Here is an 18,586-nt window from a genome sequence, read left to right as displayed (position 1 = left end):
ATTGTTTCGTGTTAAATATGCCACTAAGGGCTATAATGGAGGGACTCTAAAAGTTAGGGAATGAAATGAAGATGACCTCCAGAATTCAAGTCCTGTGGCAGAGTTCAAAGACAGATTGAAATGTAAACCACATTCTGGTAGGCACTCAGGACTTTTGCCAAGATCTAACATGTTCTGAAAAATGCTGGGGGATAGTCTAACAAAAGGGGTGATTTTGCTATTAAATGGAAACACTTAGAAATGTTAGAAGTGAGGTCACAAGTCTTGAAGCTTCTGAGATGTCTGGCTTGAATGGTTTAGCAAGGGAAAGGTAGGAACTGGAAAAATTTATGTAAATAAAATTAGTCTATGTATCTGTCGCATAAAACAAAGTGACATTTACATATTGTTGGGTAGGTAGATTTTTTTCTCTTTTCCATTTCTTTTCCCCTGTGTTTCTGGAATAATTTCTCTCAACTAGAACAAATATACTGTGTCTGGAGTTAAAAGCTCTCAGTAATTATTGTTGCTTTTATCCATAGCTTGGCGTATCACTGGATGAAACTGTAAATGAGAAAGACCTGGATGACATATTATGGAGTTTTGGTTGTGAGTCTTCAGCTGTAAGTAAATAATAGGTTACGCAGACATAACTATTTGAATGCTTCAGAAGTTTAGTGAAAAGCAAAACTGCTCTTGTCATGGTGGGTGTCTATATGATGGCCATTTGTTAAATACAGAGAATTTCAGATGCCTAAAGAAAGAGATAGCATGAAATCATGATTTATGTAATGGAGTAATGTAATTTTCTTATTGTTATGCAGTCCTTTCAGTCAGCTTGGACACCTTGCATTTAAGCTGCTACTTTTCTTGTGGGGGTTAGGACATGGTGGTCAATTATTTCTCTCCTACTGGAATTTTTGTTGCATGTCATTAATAATTAACATCAACACTACCAAAGTGAGGACTACTAAGACATCTGTACCCAGTTTTAATATAATGCCATTATCATGCTAAGTATATACAGGTGTGTATACTAATAAACTGAGGGGTTTTTATCTAAGCAGCTGATTAAATCTGAGGGTAAGGTGGTAGTATAAGCTGGTTCTAATGGCAATTGACTGCAAAACAAGAAATTTCCATTTAAGTACTTGACTCTATGTTTCTTTATGTCAAAGGAGCTGATTGCTGAAGGTATGGGCGAGGAAACCAAAGGCATCCTTAGCACCCCGTTTAAGAGAACTTCTAAGTTCTTGACACATCAGGTTTTCAACAGGTTTGTGAAATTACTGCATATCTGATATTTTAATGGAATCTGAAAGCATCTCTCTACAAAAGTCAGTCAGACTTTTCAACTGGAGTCAATTGGGGACAGTTTTGTGGCTGTATTCATACAGTCACTCATTACTCTAAAATAATCTGTTTAGTAGCAATTTGTTTTAAATGAGCAAAGCAGTACTCATGGTCACATGGGGGATGTATTTTTTTCTTAGTTTGCTACATTGTACAAGCTATTATTTTAGCACACAATATAAGCAGGCTTACTAGAGCCCTTACAGTTCGTATTTACTGATGACAGCTTTTTCAGCAAATGATAATGGGTATTTTTCATCCACATTTCTAGTAGCAAGCATAAAGTACCAATTTGGGAAGAAGTGCCTCGTATACATTAAAAGTTATCCTCAGTCTTCATTTCTTTTTTATGGAATTCGTATGCTAGAGCACAGATCAACTATCTGGTATAGCTAATCTGCTTGCCTTAACACCACATTTTGTGTTCTCCAGCTATCACTCTGAGACAAATATTGTGCGATACATGAAAAGATTAGAAAACAAAGATATTTCCCTTGTTCACAGCATGATTCCTTTGGTAGGTATTTACCAAAAAAAGATTAAAAATTAGTCACTTACATATTTATGTATTTTGATAAATACTGAAAAATTTCTTTGTATTTCTAGGGATCCTGCACAATGAAGCTCAATAGTTCAGCTGAACTTACAGTAAGTTGCAATGATACTCCTACTTGAGAACCCACATGAGCAAACTATCTAGTCAGTGTCACTGTACAGAAGTAAAAGCAGGTTTTGGTCTAGTACTCTAGCTGAGGAGGCAGTTTCAGGAGTAACTAAAGTCATCAGGTCCTTTCTCTGCTACGAAAAAAGCTCTGAAAAGCACAGTAGGAGTGCAAGTACAGGAGGAGAATGAATGGCTTTGACGTCTCCATTCTGAAAAAATATAATTTTTGGAATTAGATAACATAGTCCTGTTCCCACATGCAGTGCTGCAGTACATAACTTCTATCTGCTTTAAAACCTTGCAGTCGAAGTAAGATCTGTAAACTCTTCAGAAGAAGAAGCGGGGGTCAGCTGGAACTGACAATTCATGCTTCTTTGCCAGTGTGCTGTTTCTTAGGATAGCACTCCATTTCCCCAAGTGAGGAGCTGGAGTCCCTGGGTATCTTCATTTTTCCTGCTGATAGCAAATGAAGCAGAGCCTTAGCCAGGCTGTCTGGGTAGTAAATGACTTCTGACTGCGAATGAGCTTCCTCTGCTGTGCCTGGATTAGCTCCTCAGTTTTTATCTTTCACTAGGTTTCCTTTGTCTCCTTTCTCTCACTACCTTCTCTGTGTTTTCTCTCTGCTCCCTGTTCTCAGTCTTGTATATTCCCTTCTAAATAAAATGGATAGCAACAAAACTGTGTGAAACAGAGTGTTATGTACTCTTCCATGAGTCCTGTCTGTTTGCCTTGTGACCCTATAGCTCTGCATAAGGATAGGTGACCTAGAAGGAGAAACAGGATTTTTAAGTATCTTCTGAATGTTAAAAAATGTTACTAGAAATCACAGAATCATAGAATTGCTTAGGTTAGAAAAGACCTTTAAGATCTTTGAGTCCAACCATTAACTTAGTACTGCCAAGTCCAATTCTAAACAAGGTCCCCAAGAGCCACATCCACACATCTTTTAAATACCTCCATGGATGGTCACTCTACCACTTCCCTGGGCAGCCTGTTCCAGTGCTTGACAACCCTTTCAGTGAAGTCATTTTCCTAATACCCAGTCTAAACCTCCCCTGGTGCAATTTGAGGCCATTTTGTCTTGTCCTTTCCTTGTTCTTTAGGAGAAGAGACCAACACCCACCTCAATACAGCTTCCTTTCAGGCAGTTGTAGAGAGCAATAAGGCCCCTCCTTCTCCAGACTAAACAACCCCATTTCTCTCAGCCGCTCCTCATCAGACTTGTGCTCCAGACCCTCCACCAGCTTCATTGCCTTTCTCTGGACATGCTCCAGCACCTCAATGTCTCTCTTGCAATGAGAGGCCCAGAACTGAACACAGTATTCCAGGTGCAGCCTCACCACTGCCCAGTACAGGGGGATGATCACTGCCCTGTCCCTGCTGGCCACACTAGTGCTGATACAGGCCAGGATGCCATTGGCCTTCTTGGCTGCCTGGGCACAAGCTGGCTCATGTTCAGCCATCTCTTGAACAACACCCCTAAATCACTTTTTCACAGAAGGAGATCGGGTTACCCATGCAGGACCTGCCTTTCATAAACCCATGTTGACTGAGCCTGACACCTGGTTGTTCCATATGTGCTGCATGATGGCACACAAGCTGATCTCCTCCATAATGTTCCCTGGCACCATGGGCACGCTGACATGCCTGTAGTTCCCCAGATCTCCTTCTGGCCCTTCTTGCAGATGGATATTACGGTTGTTCACTTCCAGTCAACTGGGACCTCCCTGTTAGCCAGGACTGCTGATAAATGATATAAAGTGGCTTGGTGAGCACTTCTGCCAACTCCCTCTGTACTCTTGGATGGATCCCATCCAGCCGTGTAGACTTGTGTGTGTCTAAGGGGCATAGCAGGTCACTGTCCACTTTGCCTTGAATTAAGGGGGTTTCAATCTGCTTCCCGTCACTGTTTTACAGCTCAGGGGTCTGGGTTCCTGGAGGAGAAGTGGTCTTACTATTAGCTTATTATTAAAGACTGAGGCAAAGAAGGCATTATGTTTTCCTGACATCCAAAAAAAGGATAGAGACTGTCATTAGCCTTCCTTTGTTGCTAATGTACTTACATAAACCTTTTCATTGTCTTTAATGTGGTAGCCAGATTAAGTTCTAGTTTGGCTTTGGCTCTTCTAATTTCATTCTGCGTAACTTCACGACATCCTTGCAATCCTCCTGAGTTTCCTGTCCCTTCTTCCAAAGGTCATAAACTCTCCTTTCCCCCCCTGAGTTCCAGCCAAAGCTCTCTGTTGAACCAGGGCATGTCCCACAGTAAGGTTGAGAACTTGTCTTACTGCACAAGAAATGTTTGATTTTTAATAGAGCACAGGGCAGCTTCCTTCCTGCATAGAGTTTAACAACAAAACAGAGTTGTCTGCAGGATTCTCTGCTACCGTACATGGTTATTTTTCCTTTGTTTTGTTGTGTTTTTTTCCCCCTCCCCTTTCATAGCCTATTTCATGGAAGGAATTTGCCAACATCCACCCTTTTGTGCCTCTGGAACAAGCTCAAGGGTATCAGCAGCTTTTCAAGGATTTAGAGAAGGACCTATGTGAGATTACTGGCTATGACAAGATCTCCTTCCAACCAAACAGGTAGGAATTTTATTCAGAACATTTGCTGCTTAAGATGATTTAAAAAATTTGCCTCTAAAGAAAACGTGCCAGGCAAAAATGGAAGAAGCTTCTAAAATGAAATTTGACAAAGAAAAGCCTTTAATGAAAGGTTATGAAAACAAAACTCGTTTTTTCAAAAACACATAACCTTATTTCATCTCATCGCAAAGTTTAATGATTTGGTCTTTTCTATTCTTTAATCCTTTTCCTCCATGTTTTCCTCTCTTTTAAGGCTGGTTTCTCTACCACTGCTTGCTTAAAATAGTGATGTTACTGATATCTTCCTGTAAGCTGAAATTAAAACTTTGAAATAGGAATAACGTGTATAAGCTGACAACTACATAATTGTTGAAACTAATATTTGATACACTAGGAAACACTAGGTTTGATTGAAGAATGCCTAGGATCTACAAGCTCACTGATAAAGCAGAGCTGCAGCCTGTTTATATCTGTTAGTAGTTTTGATACAAAATGAGCAGCAAGGACTTCCTCTATACTTAGGATATTACTGAAAGAGTTCTTATGTTTCACTGTGTGCAGTTTAATATGCATTTCAGTATTAGTTTGCCTCCCCATAGTTGAGCATGCACTCCCTTGTTAGGTGCAGAAATGGGGATCGACTCAGGTTTTAACATAGCGTAAGCACATATAATTAAATATTTTTTTTACCTACTGTTTGCAAAGGAGACAAGTGCTGTTAATTAATACTTGTCCAGTTGTAATTTAATCCATGGGATGTGCTTCTCTTAATTTGCTGACACTTGCATAAAGCCATTGAGAAGGATTAGGTCTGGAGAGTTTTGAAGTTTCAGTAGAGAGCCGGCACTTTCTGTTTTATATGCTTGTGTAACATGGTTTGTATTCCTCTTGCAGTGGAGCCCAAGGAGAGTACACAGGTTTGGCTGCAATCAAAGCTTATCTAAATGCAAAAGGAGAACATCATAGAACTGTAAGTGTTAATACTCAAGTGGGGAAGAGAACTGGGTGGAAAGTGGAGAAAGAAGAGTTGATTTAGCAGCTGGGACTCACCTAGATTAAAACTAGGTTGTGTACCCTCATCTGTGACAAGCTTTCAGTGTTCCCTGTTTCTCTCATGGATCATGGGTAAAATCTTAAAAGTCTTCCTTTACTTTACAGACAGTGGGAATGAGGGAAGGAGACTCCCTCAAAGGGTGAGTCTGGATGGAATGGAGTTAATTAACTTTCTCTATAGCAACCCATATGGTACTGTGCTTTGGATCTGTGGCTAAGGCAGTGTTGTTAACAAAGGGATGTCTTGGCTACTGCTTTACAGTGTCAAGGCTTTCTCTTTCCCACTCTGCCCTTTTTTCACCCTTTCCTCGCCCCAGGAAAGAGGCTGGGCGAGACACAACCAGGACAGCTGATCCAAACTGACCAGAGGGTTGTTTTATGGTGTATGATGGCATGCTCAGCAACTGAAGCACAGAGAAAGGAAGACAAAGCGGGGAAGGTCATGGTTATGGCACTCTTCTTCCCAAGCAACCATACACATGTGCAGTGACACTGCTTTCCAGTAAGTGGTTGGACACCTGTCTGGCCTTAGGAAGCAATGAATTAATTCCTCTTCTTGCTTTGTTTGCACATGTGCCTTTTGTTTTCCCTATTAGACTGTCATTCTCTCAATCTGTGAGTCTTCTCACCTTACTCCTATTTTGCCCTTGTCCCACGGGAGATGGGAATGAGTGAAACCTGTGTGGGTGTTTGGTCATTGGCTGAGTCAACACATTAGAGTACTTTTAAGCATTGGGCTTGAGGTAATAACAGTTTTGATCTGAGCATGTTAAATTGTTAAACAGTAGGCTCCTGTTCAAGTCACAGAGCTTGCTTGCTTTACTGTGCATTAGAGTGTAGGGCTTTTAATGGCTGCTTTCAGCTCTTGCTGCCTGTAAGTGTATTTTGCTGTGCTTGGAAAGATGTTGACAAAAGCAGTGGCTGCATTGCTGGACTGGCTGCATTGATGGCCTTTGTTGTGAGGCTGTTCCTGTGCTGCATGAGCTACCTTGCAGAGAGAAAAGGGATTACACGTCTCTTTTCCCCAGTGGGGTTGATGTTTCCAGCTCTGTTGATGGGCTCCAGAGCAGGGATATGTTGCAAGGGCATCCTTATGTATGAAGTTTGATCCTATCTAGCATTGTTGGCTTCTTGTTGGGTGTTCAGAACCTGGTTTGGCCCTATCATAAGAGTTTGCTGAGCTGACAGCGCTGTAATCACCTCCTATATCCTGGGATTTTACACCTTAACTGCACGTAATCCCGTTGACTTGGCACACCACTTGATTGAAAGGGGCCTTGCCTACCCCAGTGAGACACAGCAACTCCTAGCACTGTTTTGTGGCCCGGCCTGTCCTTATTGGGCCTCTGTGTAGCACTGTCACAGCTGCAGTGGACCTCTACCTCTAATGGTTGATACAGTGACCTAAACCTCAACCACAGTGATTGCCCCAATAGTAAAGAAGCACTGGCAGTGGAGGTCAAGAGGCCTGTACCATCAGTTAATAAGGAGGGAGGAGGAGGAAGCATCTGACCAGGAAGCCAGTCCTTTGGCAAGGAAACGTAAGGAGGAAGTGATAGAAGTTATACACGAGGCAGAAACTACACCAACCCTAATCCAAGCAAGCTCCAAGATAAGCAGACAGGCAAGCATACTGCTGCCTAGTGCTCAAATGGAATGCTGGAGGGGATAGTCAGAAACTGAGGGCAGGGAAGCTCAGCCATAGTAATTCGTTGCTAGGGATCAGGGAATCAAGAGCACCAGGTGCACACCAACTGGCATTCTCTGGTTCTTCCTGAATGGCTGAGTTGGACACAAGGAGGAGAGACAGTGCACTCACTTTGACGCTGGAGTCAATGTACCTTAACTGCAGGGGAAGACAGATGCCAAGAAGGGACCAAACAAGAAGTCTGCCACACCAGTTGCTGTCAAGACAGTAGAAAGCAACCAGCACTCCCCCAGACACAGAATAAAGGCTGAAGTTCGGCGAAGGCACATCTTGTCTGACACTGTGGGAGTCAGAGTTAGTATTGCAACAAGGAGAAGAGGGTCCTTGCCTCTGGCTGGGCAGAAGATGGAGGTAACAAAGTTTCATGGAATGTATGGATTTGATGACCTGACACATCAGATCCACAGGTGTATAAGGCCTTGGTACACACTGTACCATAATGTCATTAGGGTAGGAGAGGACCTATCCACATTTGTGCAGTGACAGAGGGATGTCAACCGTTGTTTGTGATGGAGCTGAGGTGGGCCTTACAGGAGACAAATGGCAGAAGCATCCTATCGTATTGTCCAGAGTCTCCATGTATCTTTGGCATAGACTGGCTCAGAGAAGGGTGTTTCAAGGATCAGAAAGTACTGGTGGACCTTTGGTGTAGCCACAATAGACACAAAGAAGATTAAACAAGTGTCTGACTTTCTTGCCCTCTCCACTGAAGAGTTGCTGCATGATAAGTAGCAGCATGTGCCAGTTGTTACCATGAAGGTACAGCAGTGGCAATGTCACATCAGCCAGGACTCCCTAGTTACCATCTGTTCATCTATTTAGTCACCATAGTTCATTGTAAGCCTTGGAGCAATAGGCAAGTCTTACAAACCCTTACATAGTCGCATAAGGCCAGTGCGAAAGTCTGACAGAAGGTGGAGGTTAACAATGGACTATCATGGCCTGAATGAAGTCACACCACCATTGATATTGCCAAAGCATTTTTCTTTACCCCTTTGGCAGCAGAGTACCAGCCACAGTTTGCTTTCATGTGGCTTGGTGTCTGGTACATCTGGAACTGACTGACCCAGGGCTGGAAGCACCTTCAGTCAGTGCTATCACTGGTATAGGTATTCTACCTATCAGTCTTTGACTGATAAAGACTGCACTGGAACAGAGTGAAGCCTCTGAATACCTGCAATACATGGATGACATCCCTGTATGGGGTAACACAGCAGAGGAAGTGTTTGAGAAAGGGAAAATAACTCAGTTCATTCCCAAAGCTGGCTTTTCCATAAAACCAAAGCAAGTCCAAAGGACCTGCACAAGGGATCTACTTCTTGGAATTAAAACAGCAAGATGGATTTTGCCACAACCTTGGGGTTGAAATCAGTAAGATAATAACTGTGTCCCCAACAGCTAACAAGAAAGGAACACAGGCTTTTCCAGGCATTGTGGATTACTGGAGAATGCATATGTGCACCAGGTCACAATCAGCTTGCGGGCCCTCTCTGTTGAGTGTCCCTGAAGAAGAACTGTTCTGAGCGGGGCTCTGAGCAACAGGCCTTTGAACAGATTGAAGAGATGATAGTTAATGGGCCCATTTGGATGGGACTAGCTGTGTGACATGTACTCCACACTGCAGCTGGAGAGCATGGCCTCAGGTGGAGCCTCTGACAAATAACACCTGGAGAAATACAAAGCCAGGCTTATGGGGTTATTTGGGATCCAAGTCCCACTACACTCTGACTGAAAAAGTGATACTAGCAGTGTACAAGGGGGCCTAAGCTGCTTCAGAAGCAAACTGGTACAGAAGCACAGCTCCCCATGGCACACTGTCTTTTCTGCAGCAGATACTCAACGCTGCACAGAGTGAGTGGGTACCATTAGTCATTCAGCAGGCTTGGATGGGGAGCTCCAGCAGCCTGGGAAACCTGGAGGAGATTATGGACTCATTGTAAGGCATTCACTCAAGGAGGTGACCCATGCACAAGAAGTGCTGCCACATAATGAGTTATCAGAAGGTGAAAAGGGTGTGATCAGTTTACCAGTGGATCTTGTGCTGTAGGAAACCACTGGAAGTGGAAGGTTGCTGTGTAGAGATCTACACAACAAGCTGTTGAAGCCATCAAAGGAGAAGGCAAGTTGAGCTGGTTTGCAGAAGCTGGCCCAAGAGACAGCTGAAAAAGAAAAGCAGCCAGTAGCCTGTGTCAGTACTGACTCATGGATGGTGACAAATGCCCTGTGAGCATGGCTGCATCGTTGGAAACAGACCGTCTGGCAGCACAGATGTACACTCATCTGGACTGCTCCGTTGTAACGAGTTATTGTGGCTCAGGTGGAAAGCATTACTGTTAAGGTATATGTCCTACAGATGCTCACAAGCCCACTGAAGAACACTGACTGGCAGGTAGACCAGGCTGCCAGAATTGGAGTGACTCAGGTAGGCATGGGCTAGGATCTTAAGGATGAGCTACTCATAGCTCAGTGGGCCTATAAAACATCAGAACATTTAGGGAGAAACCTAAAATGTACAGATGGGCTTGTGATCAAGGGGGGGATCACACAGGCTACTTGTAAATGTGAAACACTGATTCAGATCTTCAGTGAGATGGATATTGGCCCACTTGTCTATGCCTAAAAAAAGAAAATAAACAGCGACAGTTTTTTGCTTTTTCAAGGCAGTTCGACACTCTTTCCAGCTTTTCCAGTTACAAAGAGAACAGGAACTGATTATTGAAAATTTAGGCTGCTTATGATATCACTTGGTTCCCAGTATATCCACTCCGGACACAAGAAACAGACAAGCCTCTAGAATACCAGTATACTTTGGTAGCTAGTCATAGAAGTCTCTAGGTTCATGGGGTTCTTTTCCATCCAAAATTTCAAACAATTTCTTTAGGATATGCAGAGATAACCTTGCTTCACAAGGGCCACAAAAACTGTAAATGGATAATCCAAATCAGTTCTGATTCACTGAGAAACATCTAGGGTTAGTAACACTGGAGTCTAAAGGCTTGATTTCTCATCTATACTAACGATCTGAAACTTTGACCTGAAGGAGCCAGCTGTACCATTTTAACCTGACAAAAGAAGGTTCTTGTAAACCTAACAGGTGATACAACTGTAGTTAACCCCAAAGAGGAGTGAATCATTACTACATTTAATAGAATTCAGAATTTCAATTTTTTTTTAAAAGAAATCTTCATTTTCATTTAATGGCAGGCAGCTATAGCTGAAAAATCTGAACGGGGTATTGTTCATTTTTGTGCTTTCTGCGCGATCTGTAATGCCTGGAAGAGTTTAGATGTCCTGCAGGATTTAGGCATAAGTTTAATTAGAAGTGAAATAAGTTGAAACATATAGATGTGAAATGTTGGTGGTAGCAAGTTTAATTTTGGTGAGATGATTGCAATGTAAGGACAGATTATCCCAGACCAAAAGCAAACAAGTAAAGCAGCAGACCAAGACTCTTGCAGTCCACCTCATTGAGATTTGGTGCCCTCTCGTGGAAAACAAGTCTGTAAGCAGCTGCTCGAAACAGCGATAGCCGAAATGCTTCAGTCTAAATTTTTGTTTTGATAGAATACAGAAGAAAATGTTTTGCAAACCAGCTGAAGGTGTAGTGGAAAGTTGGAATTAGACAGTTTTTCCTTTCAAGTCATTGGACATCTAGAGACTGATTACAGAAAATAAAAAAAAGAATCCTCTTATTTTATTTATTTTTTTTTCTTTTTGTTAGAAAGAGACTATTAAGGAAAAACTAAGGGTGTGAGAGAAAGGTTTCTAAATGTGAGTATCTGAGTCATGTTCTGGAACTGCAGCCCTAAATCTGATTTATGCAGTGTATTAAAAATCTACTTTCCTTATGAGTCTTCAGATTCTGATACCTGAATGGGTTTTCTTCTAAGAAAGCTGAGACATAACCTTCAGGATAAGTGGCAATTTGTCAGGAAACATGCCCTCAGGATCCTTTTTTGAAAACATTGATAATGAGCTGTATCTGTGCATAGACCACAATGCTTTGTGATTTTTAAACTAGTTACGCTGTATCCCCTGCTTCCCTTCTAAGGTTTGTCTTATTCCTAAATCTGCTCATGGCACAAATCCAGCAAGTGCACAAATGGCAGGGATGAAGATTCAGCCAATTGAAGTGGATAAAAATGGGAGCATTAATATCTCCCACTTAAAAGCAATGGTGAGTATTTCATTACCTTTAATTGTCAAGGCAGGAACACTCCTTCTCCTCTACAGGTAATAGCACTGGCAGCTGAATCAGTTTCCTTTGAGAGAAAATAGGGCAGTAATAGTGAATGCATGTTTCTTTCCTTTTTTTTTTGCTCAGACACTAGCCATGTGACATTCATTTGATTTCTGTTAATTCGAGGATCTTTGGTGCTGGAGTGGCTCAGAGAGGCTTTCTACATAATAGGCTCTTTTATAGCAAACCTTTTTGGTCTCCATCTAGTATTTGAAATGAATGAAGCATATTCATGAGTGGAGCATTTGAAACGGTGCTTTATCCTTCGCATGGTGAAGTTCTAGCCCACCTCTGCTGGGGAAGGTGTTGCTAGGCAACTTTTTTCATTTTTTGGAGCAGATTGGATGCAGGTGAATCTTGGGAATCTGAGGGGTTAGCAGGACACATTTCCAAAAATACACATTTGAGCGGGGTTTTATGGTAGTCATAAAACTGTATGACTGAAAGTAGGGGAATGGTCATTCAATCATATTACCTTGAAGGCCAGATGTTTCACTTGGCTTGTCTTAAAGTTCCAGAAGTGACTATTACACATATATGTTTTAATACCATTTAAAGTTCTGATTTATTAGGAAAACATTTTTCTACCGTAGGTATTGCTGAAAGAAATGGCCCAGTATCTTTAGCTGAATATAAATAACTTCGCCTACCTGCCAATAGACTTGCTTCTCACCTGTCAAACACTTTATCACCTTAATTTGATGGTTTTTGTGGAAATCTTAAGAAGCTTTACGAGCCTCAATGACCTTTTTTCCTCACTTCCTCCCTGACACCAGGTGGACAAGCACAAAGAGAACTTGGCAGCCATCATGATCACATACCCTTCCACCAATGGTGTGTTCGAAGAGCAGATCGGAGATGTGTGTGACCTGATTCACAAGCATGGAGGCCAGGTTTACTTAGATGGAGCAAATATGAATGCCCAGGTACAAAATCTCCTAGGGAAATTTATTGCAGCTGGGAATGTACATATCCTTGGAAAAAAATAGCACAGCAGTGTACAGTTCAGACCATGAGTGGAGGAGGAAGTGAGGTTTCCAAGAACAGTAATAAAAATTAGATAGTGAAAACAATTCTCTCTCATCCGAATTGGCCCTGAAGCTTGCTGTAAGATGTACGAGTTGTTAGCTGAATTTGGCTTAGTCTGACTAATATTTGTTGAAGACATTCTTTACAGACATGAATAAGAATTCGTACAGCAAAAAATTGTTTGCATCAATTCTTGTTATGATGTATCTTGTTAAATGGAAATACACATACTACGCTATTTTTTTTTTTTAAGTAATGGGTCTTAAAATGGCAGAAGGATATTTTGAAATAGAGTATTCCATTCACAGGTGGGGCTATGTCGTCCTGGAGATTATGGCTCTGATGTCTCTCACTTAAACCTTCACAAAACTTTTTGCATTCCCCATGGAGGAGGAGGACCTGGAATGGGGCCAATTGGAGTGTGGGTATCTCTTTATTAGCCTTTGAAATCCCTTAATGTATCTTGGTTGGCTGTTCACTTACGTGAAGAGTGATGAATGGGAGAGGTGTACAGTTTGTAAATTGTGGTCCTTCTCCAGGATAGTCGTGAGCTGGTCTCATGAATGGTGACGTTCATGTATATTTGCAAACCCTGACTTCCATGTTGGCTCTTTAGTGTATACGATAGACCTCCCTCAGTAGTCTGTTTTCTGAGTAAATGCAGAGGGCATCTGTGGGCTTTGAGCTCTGATATTGCACATAGTCCAAACCATGGAAGTGGTATGTCAGTGCTGTGAATCTGTCATTCAGAGTAATCATAATCCTTTAAATGAAAATAATCTTACTCTTAAAAAAAAAATTGAATACTTGCATTAATATCTTGTGATAAGTGGAAAACTGAGTGTCATCCTCCATTGTCACCAGTTATGATAAGAAACTGTTGAAGAAGACATAGACCAGACTTCCTGGAAGACTGTGTTTGGAAGGAAGGTGAAGAGAAGCTATTGCTGAAACTGGCCAGAAATTGTACCACAGGAATACACATTTAAGTTCTAAAATCAATGTTTTTCTTTTAGGAAGAAACATTTGGCTCCCTACTTGCCTGACCACCCTGTCATCAACATACAGCTGGATAAGGATGCATGTCCTTTGGGTACTGTCAGTGCAGCACCTTGGGGTTCCAGTGCTATACTGCCAATTTCCTGGGTGTATATCAAGGTGTGTAGACTTTTATAAGTATTATCATCTGAGGGTCTGTTTCTGTTTCAGCAACTCTGAGAAACACTGGAGCCACAGGAACAGGTTTAAGAGGAAGCTGTCATAAGACATTTGCACAGACTGAAATGTATATGGCTATGGCACAGTCATAAGTCATTTACATCCTTTGAACCCCTTTGTTTTCCTGTAAAGACAATGGAACAATCTGTTCCATTAGGAAACAGTAGGAAAGGATGAAGGACAACTACTATATCTATGCAGACTACTTAATTCTTCTGTCTCTTGTCTGTAATAGTTTTTGAGACAAGTGGAAAGCTACAATCAGGCTTCCCTCTCCATCATCTCTGACATGGAAGTCTTTGTGTTTAAAAGCTGCTTCGTAATTACTGTTCTTTCAGGAGTGTTTCTGGTTGTACACTGCAGTATTGCTATACTTCACCTGTATGTAACATTTAATTTTCCAAAATCTGTTTAATAAGAACTTGAATTCCAGGGGATTTTACTGTGTTTGAAAACAGAACTTAGTTTTGGTTTTAGATGTGCAGCAACTTGATCATGAGCTATGTAATTTTTTAATGCCTTGCAATTTAGCGATAAGCCTGCAAATATTTAGTTGCAAATATGGCATTATTTAGCCAACTGAGATTAATGTAGATTCAAATTCTGTTTGAGAAGAGAGTGTGCTGGAACTCTGAACCATATTTAAAGCTTTTATCAAGAGAAAGACTTGGAAGAGTGAACCATGGAATGGAATGCTAGGGGCAGTGTCATTCAGAATACCCTGCAGCTAGTTTGATACTCTTACCGTGGAAAATTCTGCTCCCACGGAAACCAGCTCTTCTGGAATTTTAAATGATAAAAAATATGTGCTGGTTCAGCTTCCATGGTATCGTTTCAGCTGTGGGTAAAAATCACTTCTGAGTGTAATCTGGTTCCTATTATAGAATGTTTAAATGGTAGGACATCTTTTAAGGGAAGCTGTTTCTTTACAGTGCAAAGTGCCACCTGTTTACACTGTCCCATCTAAAGAGGCTACCTTTAAGGACGTTTTGGCTTTCTCCTTTGCCAACTTGACTTCTGTGTGCAACATTAAGAAATTCAACCACAGCTCAATCCCAGCACTGCTCTTTTACAGTGTTTTAACACAGAAGTAAGCACATCTGTGTTAATTTAGCTCTGGTCTTTATTAATGCACATTATCACCATTAACATGACATCAGCAAGCAGAGTTTGTATTGCTGGGGTAACCATAGCAGCACACACAGCTTTTTGGGCAGCTCTACGGATGCTCTTTCCCTGGGATGATGACAGGCAGTGTCTGCGGTTCTTACAAGTGTGCTGATTACATTCTTGCATTCTGCTCACTCAGTTCAGAGCTTCTCAGTTTGAGGAAAGGTTTGTGTTGCTCCCTTGTTGACTTTAGGTAAAACCTCTTACACAGTGAGCAGTCTCATAAGCTATATATACTAAAGTTGCTCTCAAGTAATACCTAGTGCTTTTCTGTGAGTATGGTGTTGAAGATGTAAAACCATACTGTAATAGCAGCACGACTGCCGTAAAACTAGGCAGATGCATTAAGGTGCTGTTTTTGTCACGCTTGCTAGCACAAGAACACAATTAGATTGCTTGGGCATTTTTTGTTTCTTCATGTTATTCCTCTTTCAGACAATGGGAGCAAAGGGTCTAAAACATGCTTCTGAGATTGCTATACTGAATGCAAATTACATGGCAAAGAGACTAGAGAAGCACTACAAAATCCTTTTCAGAGGAGCAAGAGGCAAGTATTTGCTTTCTTCTACAAAGCTGACTTTTTTTCCCTAGAGTAGAAGTTGGCTTGTAGTATGGTTCTTATTTAATGCTACATGACAGCTGCATCTCAGACTTCTCTTTATGTTTACAAGAAGAAAAATAACCTACCACAGTGATCTGTGAAGGTATTGCAACGAAACTGAGACACTTGTAAGTAGAAGAATAAATGCTTGTTTGTAATTAGATGAAATGATGACAATAGATGGAGTAAACGTTGGTATCAAACTGTTCTCCTTGAAGTTCAGTGGCAGATTAAGGTACAGTAGAAAAAGGAGAAGCAACTAAATTGATACCTCCGAATCTCCTACAACCAACGGCACAGCAATTTAAGATCTGGAAGCAGGTTTCAGTAACACCAAAAAACCACCCAAATTTCTCTCATTTCTCCTCCTTATTCTCCCTTGCGAGACAGGCAATGCAAAATACATTAGCTACATTCTAGTTCCCTGCTATGGCTCTGTGGTCTGGCAGAAGGACAGGAGTAATGAATAAGAGGTGCAAGAATCATCTATTATAGTATAACTGTCAGAGGATGCTATTTTGCTTGTTCTTCGCCAAAGGACATTGGAGTACAGTATGTATGCTCCTCAAAATATGTGTCTTACATTTACTGGAGTACACCTTGGCTAAACTTGCAGGCTGAATTTTAAGAGAAAATACTATTTCCTCACAGAAGTGAATGGAATTTGCAAACTTGAAAGATCCACCAATGAAGTAAACAAGTTTTTTCCAGGATCCTGGATATAAATTTAGATAAATTCTGCCTTTAGTCTCTCTGGAACACCAGATTTGAGCTTTTCTCTTTCATATGATAGTGACTATCTTGTACATGGCTAATTCAGGATAGCCTAAGACCCAAATGGTGTTGGGCCACTGACAAATGCATTTATTTTCAGAGTACGTGTAAACTAGAGGAGCTACTTTGACCACCCTTTCCTAGTTCTGGTCTTGGAAATGAGGCCTTTTCTTAATGTCACATGGATTCAGAGGGCCAGTCTTCAATTACCGAGTTGTGTATCTCTCACCTGGCAATTTCTCAGGTTGGAGATCTTGCCCAAGCGGGTATTTTTTGATTTGTCTGTTTGTCATGCTCTCCACCAAACCAATCAGAAAAGACTGCTAGGCAGATACCATTATACTCCTAGTGGGTAAATACAGTGTACACTTTTTCATCTACAGGTTATGTAGCCCATGAATTCATTTTGGATACAAGACCTTTCAAAAAAACAGCGAACATTGAAGCTGTAGATCTTGCAAAGAGACTTCAGGATTATGGTAAGCTTAAAGAAACATTCAAGTTGTGCTTATGGATGGGGAATCTGTCAATGATCAGTTCAGGTCTGCTCATGTTTGTTAACATCTTGGAGAGATATTTGGATCAATTGAGTTGTAGTATCTACTTAGAAGTCTGCTGTTAGCTTCTCAGTTTTATAAACTGCCCCTTCAGATTTGCACTTGCATGACTTAACCACCGGTGCAAGCAGGTTGGAGCCAGAAGCTTAGTAAGATTCCAATAACAAAAAGAAATACTTTTGAAATAAGATGATAGGATTTAAATGCTTCAATCCTGTTATAATTTAGGCAGTTTTGTACACATTCCACAGAATCTGACTGTGGCTACTCTTTGGCTGCCATTCAAGAGGTCCCCCTGAACTGCTTGATCCTATGCAACTGTGCCTGTAATGAATATTCATAAAAGCTGTTAAAACCCTGACCAGTAATACCTCTCCAGTGAAATAATACAAAGTCCACTTGTGACACCCTTCCTGCTCTTGTTAACTGGGCTGCTATGGCCTTAAATAGCACACACCATTTCAAATGGACTTTTCAGTAGGTATGGAGGTGAGTTACATGGACAAGTTTCATGAAGTCCATCCTCTGCAGCCAGAAGAGAAGTGTCATGAGGCTGTAATTAGCAGTAGTGCACAATGGGAATCATGAGAGATCACCTGATCTTTTTACCTTGTTCACCAGTGCAGAAATCTATGCCTGTCTCCCTTTACCTGTCATAAGAAGGTAAAGTGACAAAGCACTTCTACTAAAGTAAGCAGCAGGAACAGAAATAACACAGGAGAGAAAAAAATATACTTTGGGATGAAAAGTTAAAAAAAAGGCAAAAAACAGGTTTTAAGCAAGTTTCATTAGATCAGTGGTAGCTCAATTGTAAATAATACAATGGCAATACCCTTCACTGTTAAAAACTAAGATACTCTAAGAGTCTGTTTTACCTTTACAGTATACACTGCCAACACCACCAATGAGTTCAATCCTCTAAAGGATATAAAAGGTTGAATTTGTGAATCAATTGATAGGTAATGTAGATACTAATTCGTAACCTATTGTCAGTGACTATTTCTTCTTTATAAGGTTTTCATGCTCCAACCATGTCCTGGCCAGTGGCAGGCACGCTTATGATTGAACCAACAGAGTCTGAAGACAAGGCAGAGCTGGACAGATTTTGTGATGCAATGATCAACATTCGTCAGGAAATTGCTGAAATAGAGGAGGGCAGGATGGACCCCCAGATTAACCCACTAAAGGTAAGATGGCAGGTAGAGCAAGTTACCAGCATCAGCTTAATCCTTGAGACTTATCATGAGACGACATAAGCCTGCTTTGAGCTTCTTGAAATTTGACGTTTTCTGAAACCTTAAACATTTTCCCAAAATCTGACTTTTTACTTTTTCAATTCAGAAATCTGACCTTTGCTGACAGAGAAAGTTATTTACAGAAACACATGATCTATGATTTTTGAGGCAATCTCGAAGTAATAAAGGAGAAATGGGTTTATCTGCTTTAGAGGGGAGATCAAATGACCTTAAAATTTAACAGTTAAATACAGATTTAATGACTTATTTTAGTACCTGCAGCACAAAATTGTTATAGGCTCAACTTCTGTTCAACTCTCATGATGCTGTCGTCATAATGCTTTTGAAATACTGAGGGGATTTACTGAAATCCTGGAAACATATTCAAACCTTGGGTAGTATCTTCAGGCAAAACAA

At 41.0% G+C, this 18,586-nt stretch overlaps 1 protein-coding gene across 1 annotated transcript in view; it reads left to right on the top strand.

Moving 5' to 3' along the window:
- GLDC (glycine decarboxylase) overlaps positions 1 to 18,586 on the top strand; it is a 42,678-nt gene that overhangs the window by 21,707 nt on the left and 2,385 nt on the right. Inside the window, exons 11-23 of the mRNA XM_061351086.1 lie at positions 522 to 602; positions 1,158 to 1,255; positions 1,765 to 1,849; positions 1,939 to 1,980; positions 4,442 to 4,584; positions 5,479 to 5,554; positions 11,397 to 11,522; positions 12,362 to 12,511; positions 12,923 to 13,035; positions 13,631 to 13,772; positions 15,438 to 15,549; positions 16,761 to 16,856; positions 17,949 to 18,121. Coding sequence (XP_061207070.1) covers positions 522 to 602; positions 1,158 to 1,255; positions 1,765 to 1,849; positions 1,939 to 1,980; positions 4,442 to 4,584; positions 5,479 to 5,554; positions 11,397 to 11,522; positions 12,362 to 12,511; positions 12,923 to 13,035; positions 13,631 to 13,772; positions 15,438 to 15,549; positions 16,761 to 16,856; positions 17,949 to 18,121 — 1,437 coding nt within the window. The remainder of the gene's footprint in view (positions 1 to 521; positions 603 to 1,157; positions 1,256 to 1,764; positions 1,850 to 1,938; positions 1,981 to 4,441; positions 4,585 to 5,478; positions 5,555 to 11,396; positions 11,523 to 12,361; positions 12,512 to 12,922; positions 13,036 to 13,630; positions 13,773 to 15,437; positions 15,550 to 16,760; positions 16,857 to 17,948; positions 18,122 to 18,586) is intronic.

Source organism: Neopsephotus bourkii, unplaced genomic scaffold (genome assembly GCF_033783945.1).
Source record: "Neopsephotus bourkii isolate Nb327-2 ecotype Australia unplaced genomic scaffold, CSIRO-AGI_Nbou_v1 NB_550, whole genome shotgun sequence".
Taxonomy (NCBI): domain Eukaryota; kingdom Metazoa; phylum Chordata; class Aves; order Psittaciformes; family Psittacidae; genus Neopsephotus; species Neopsephotus bourkii.
The sequence above is the reverse complement of the archived record's forward strand: the minus strand, read 5'-3'. Positions and strand labels throughout refer to the sequence as shown.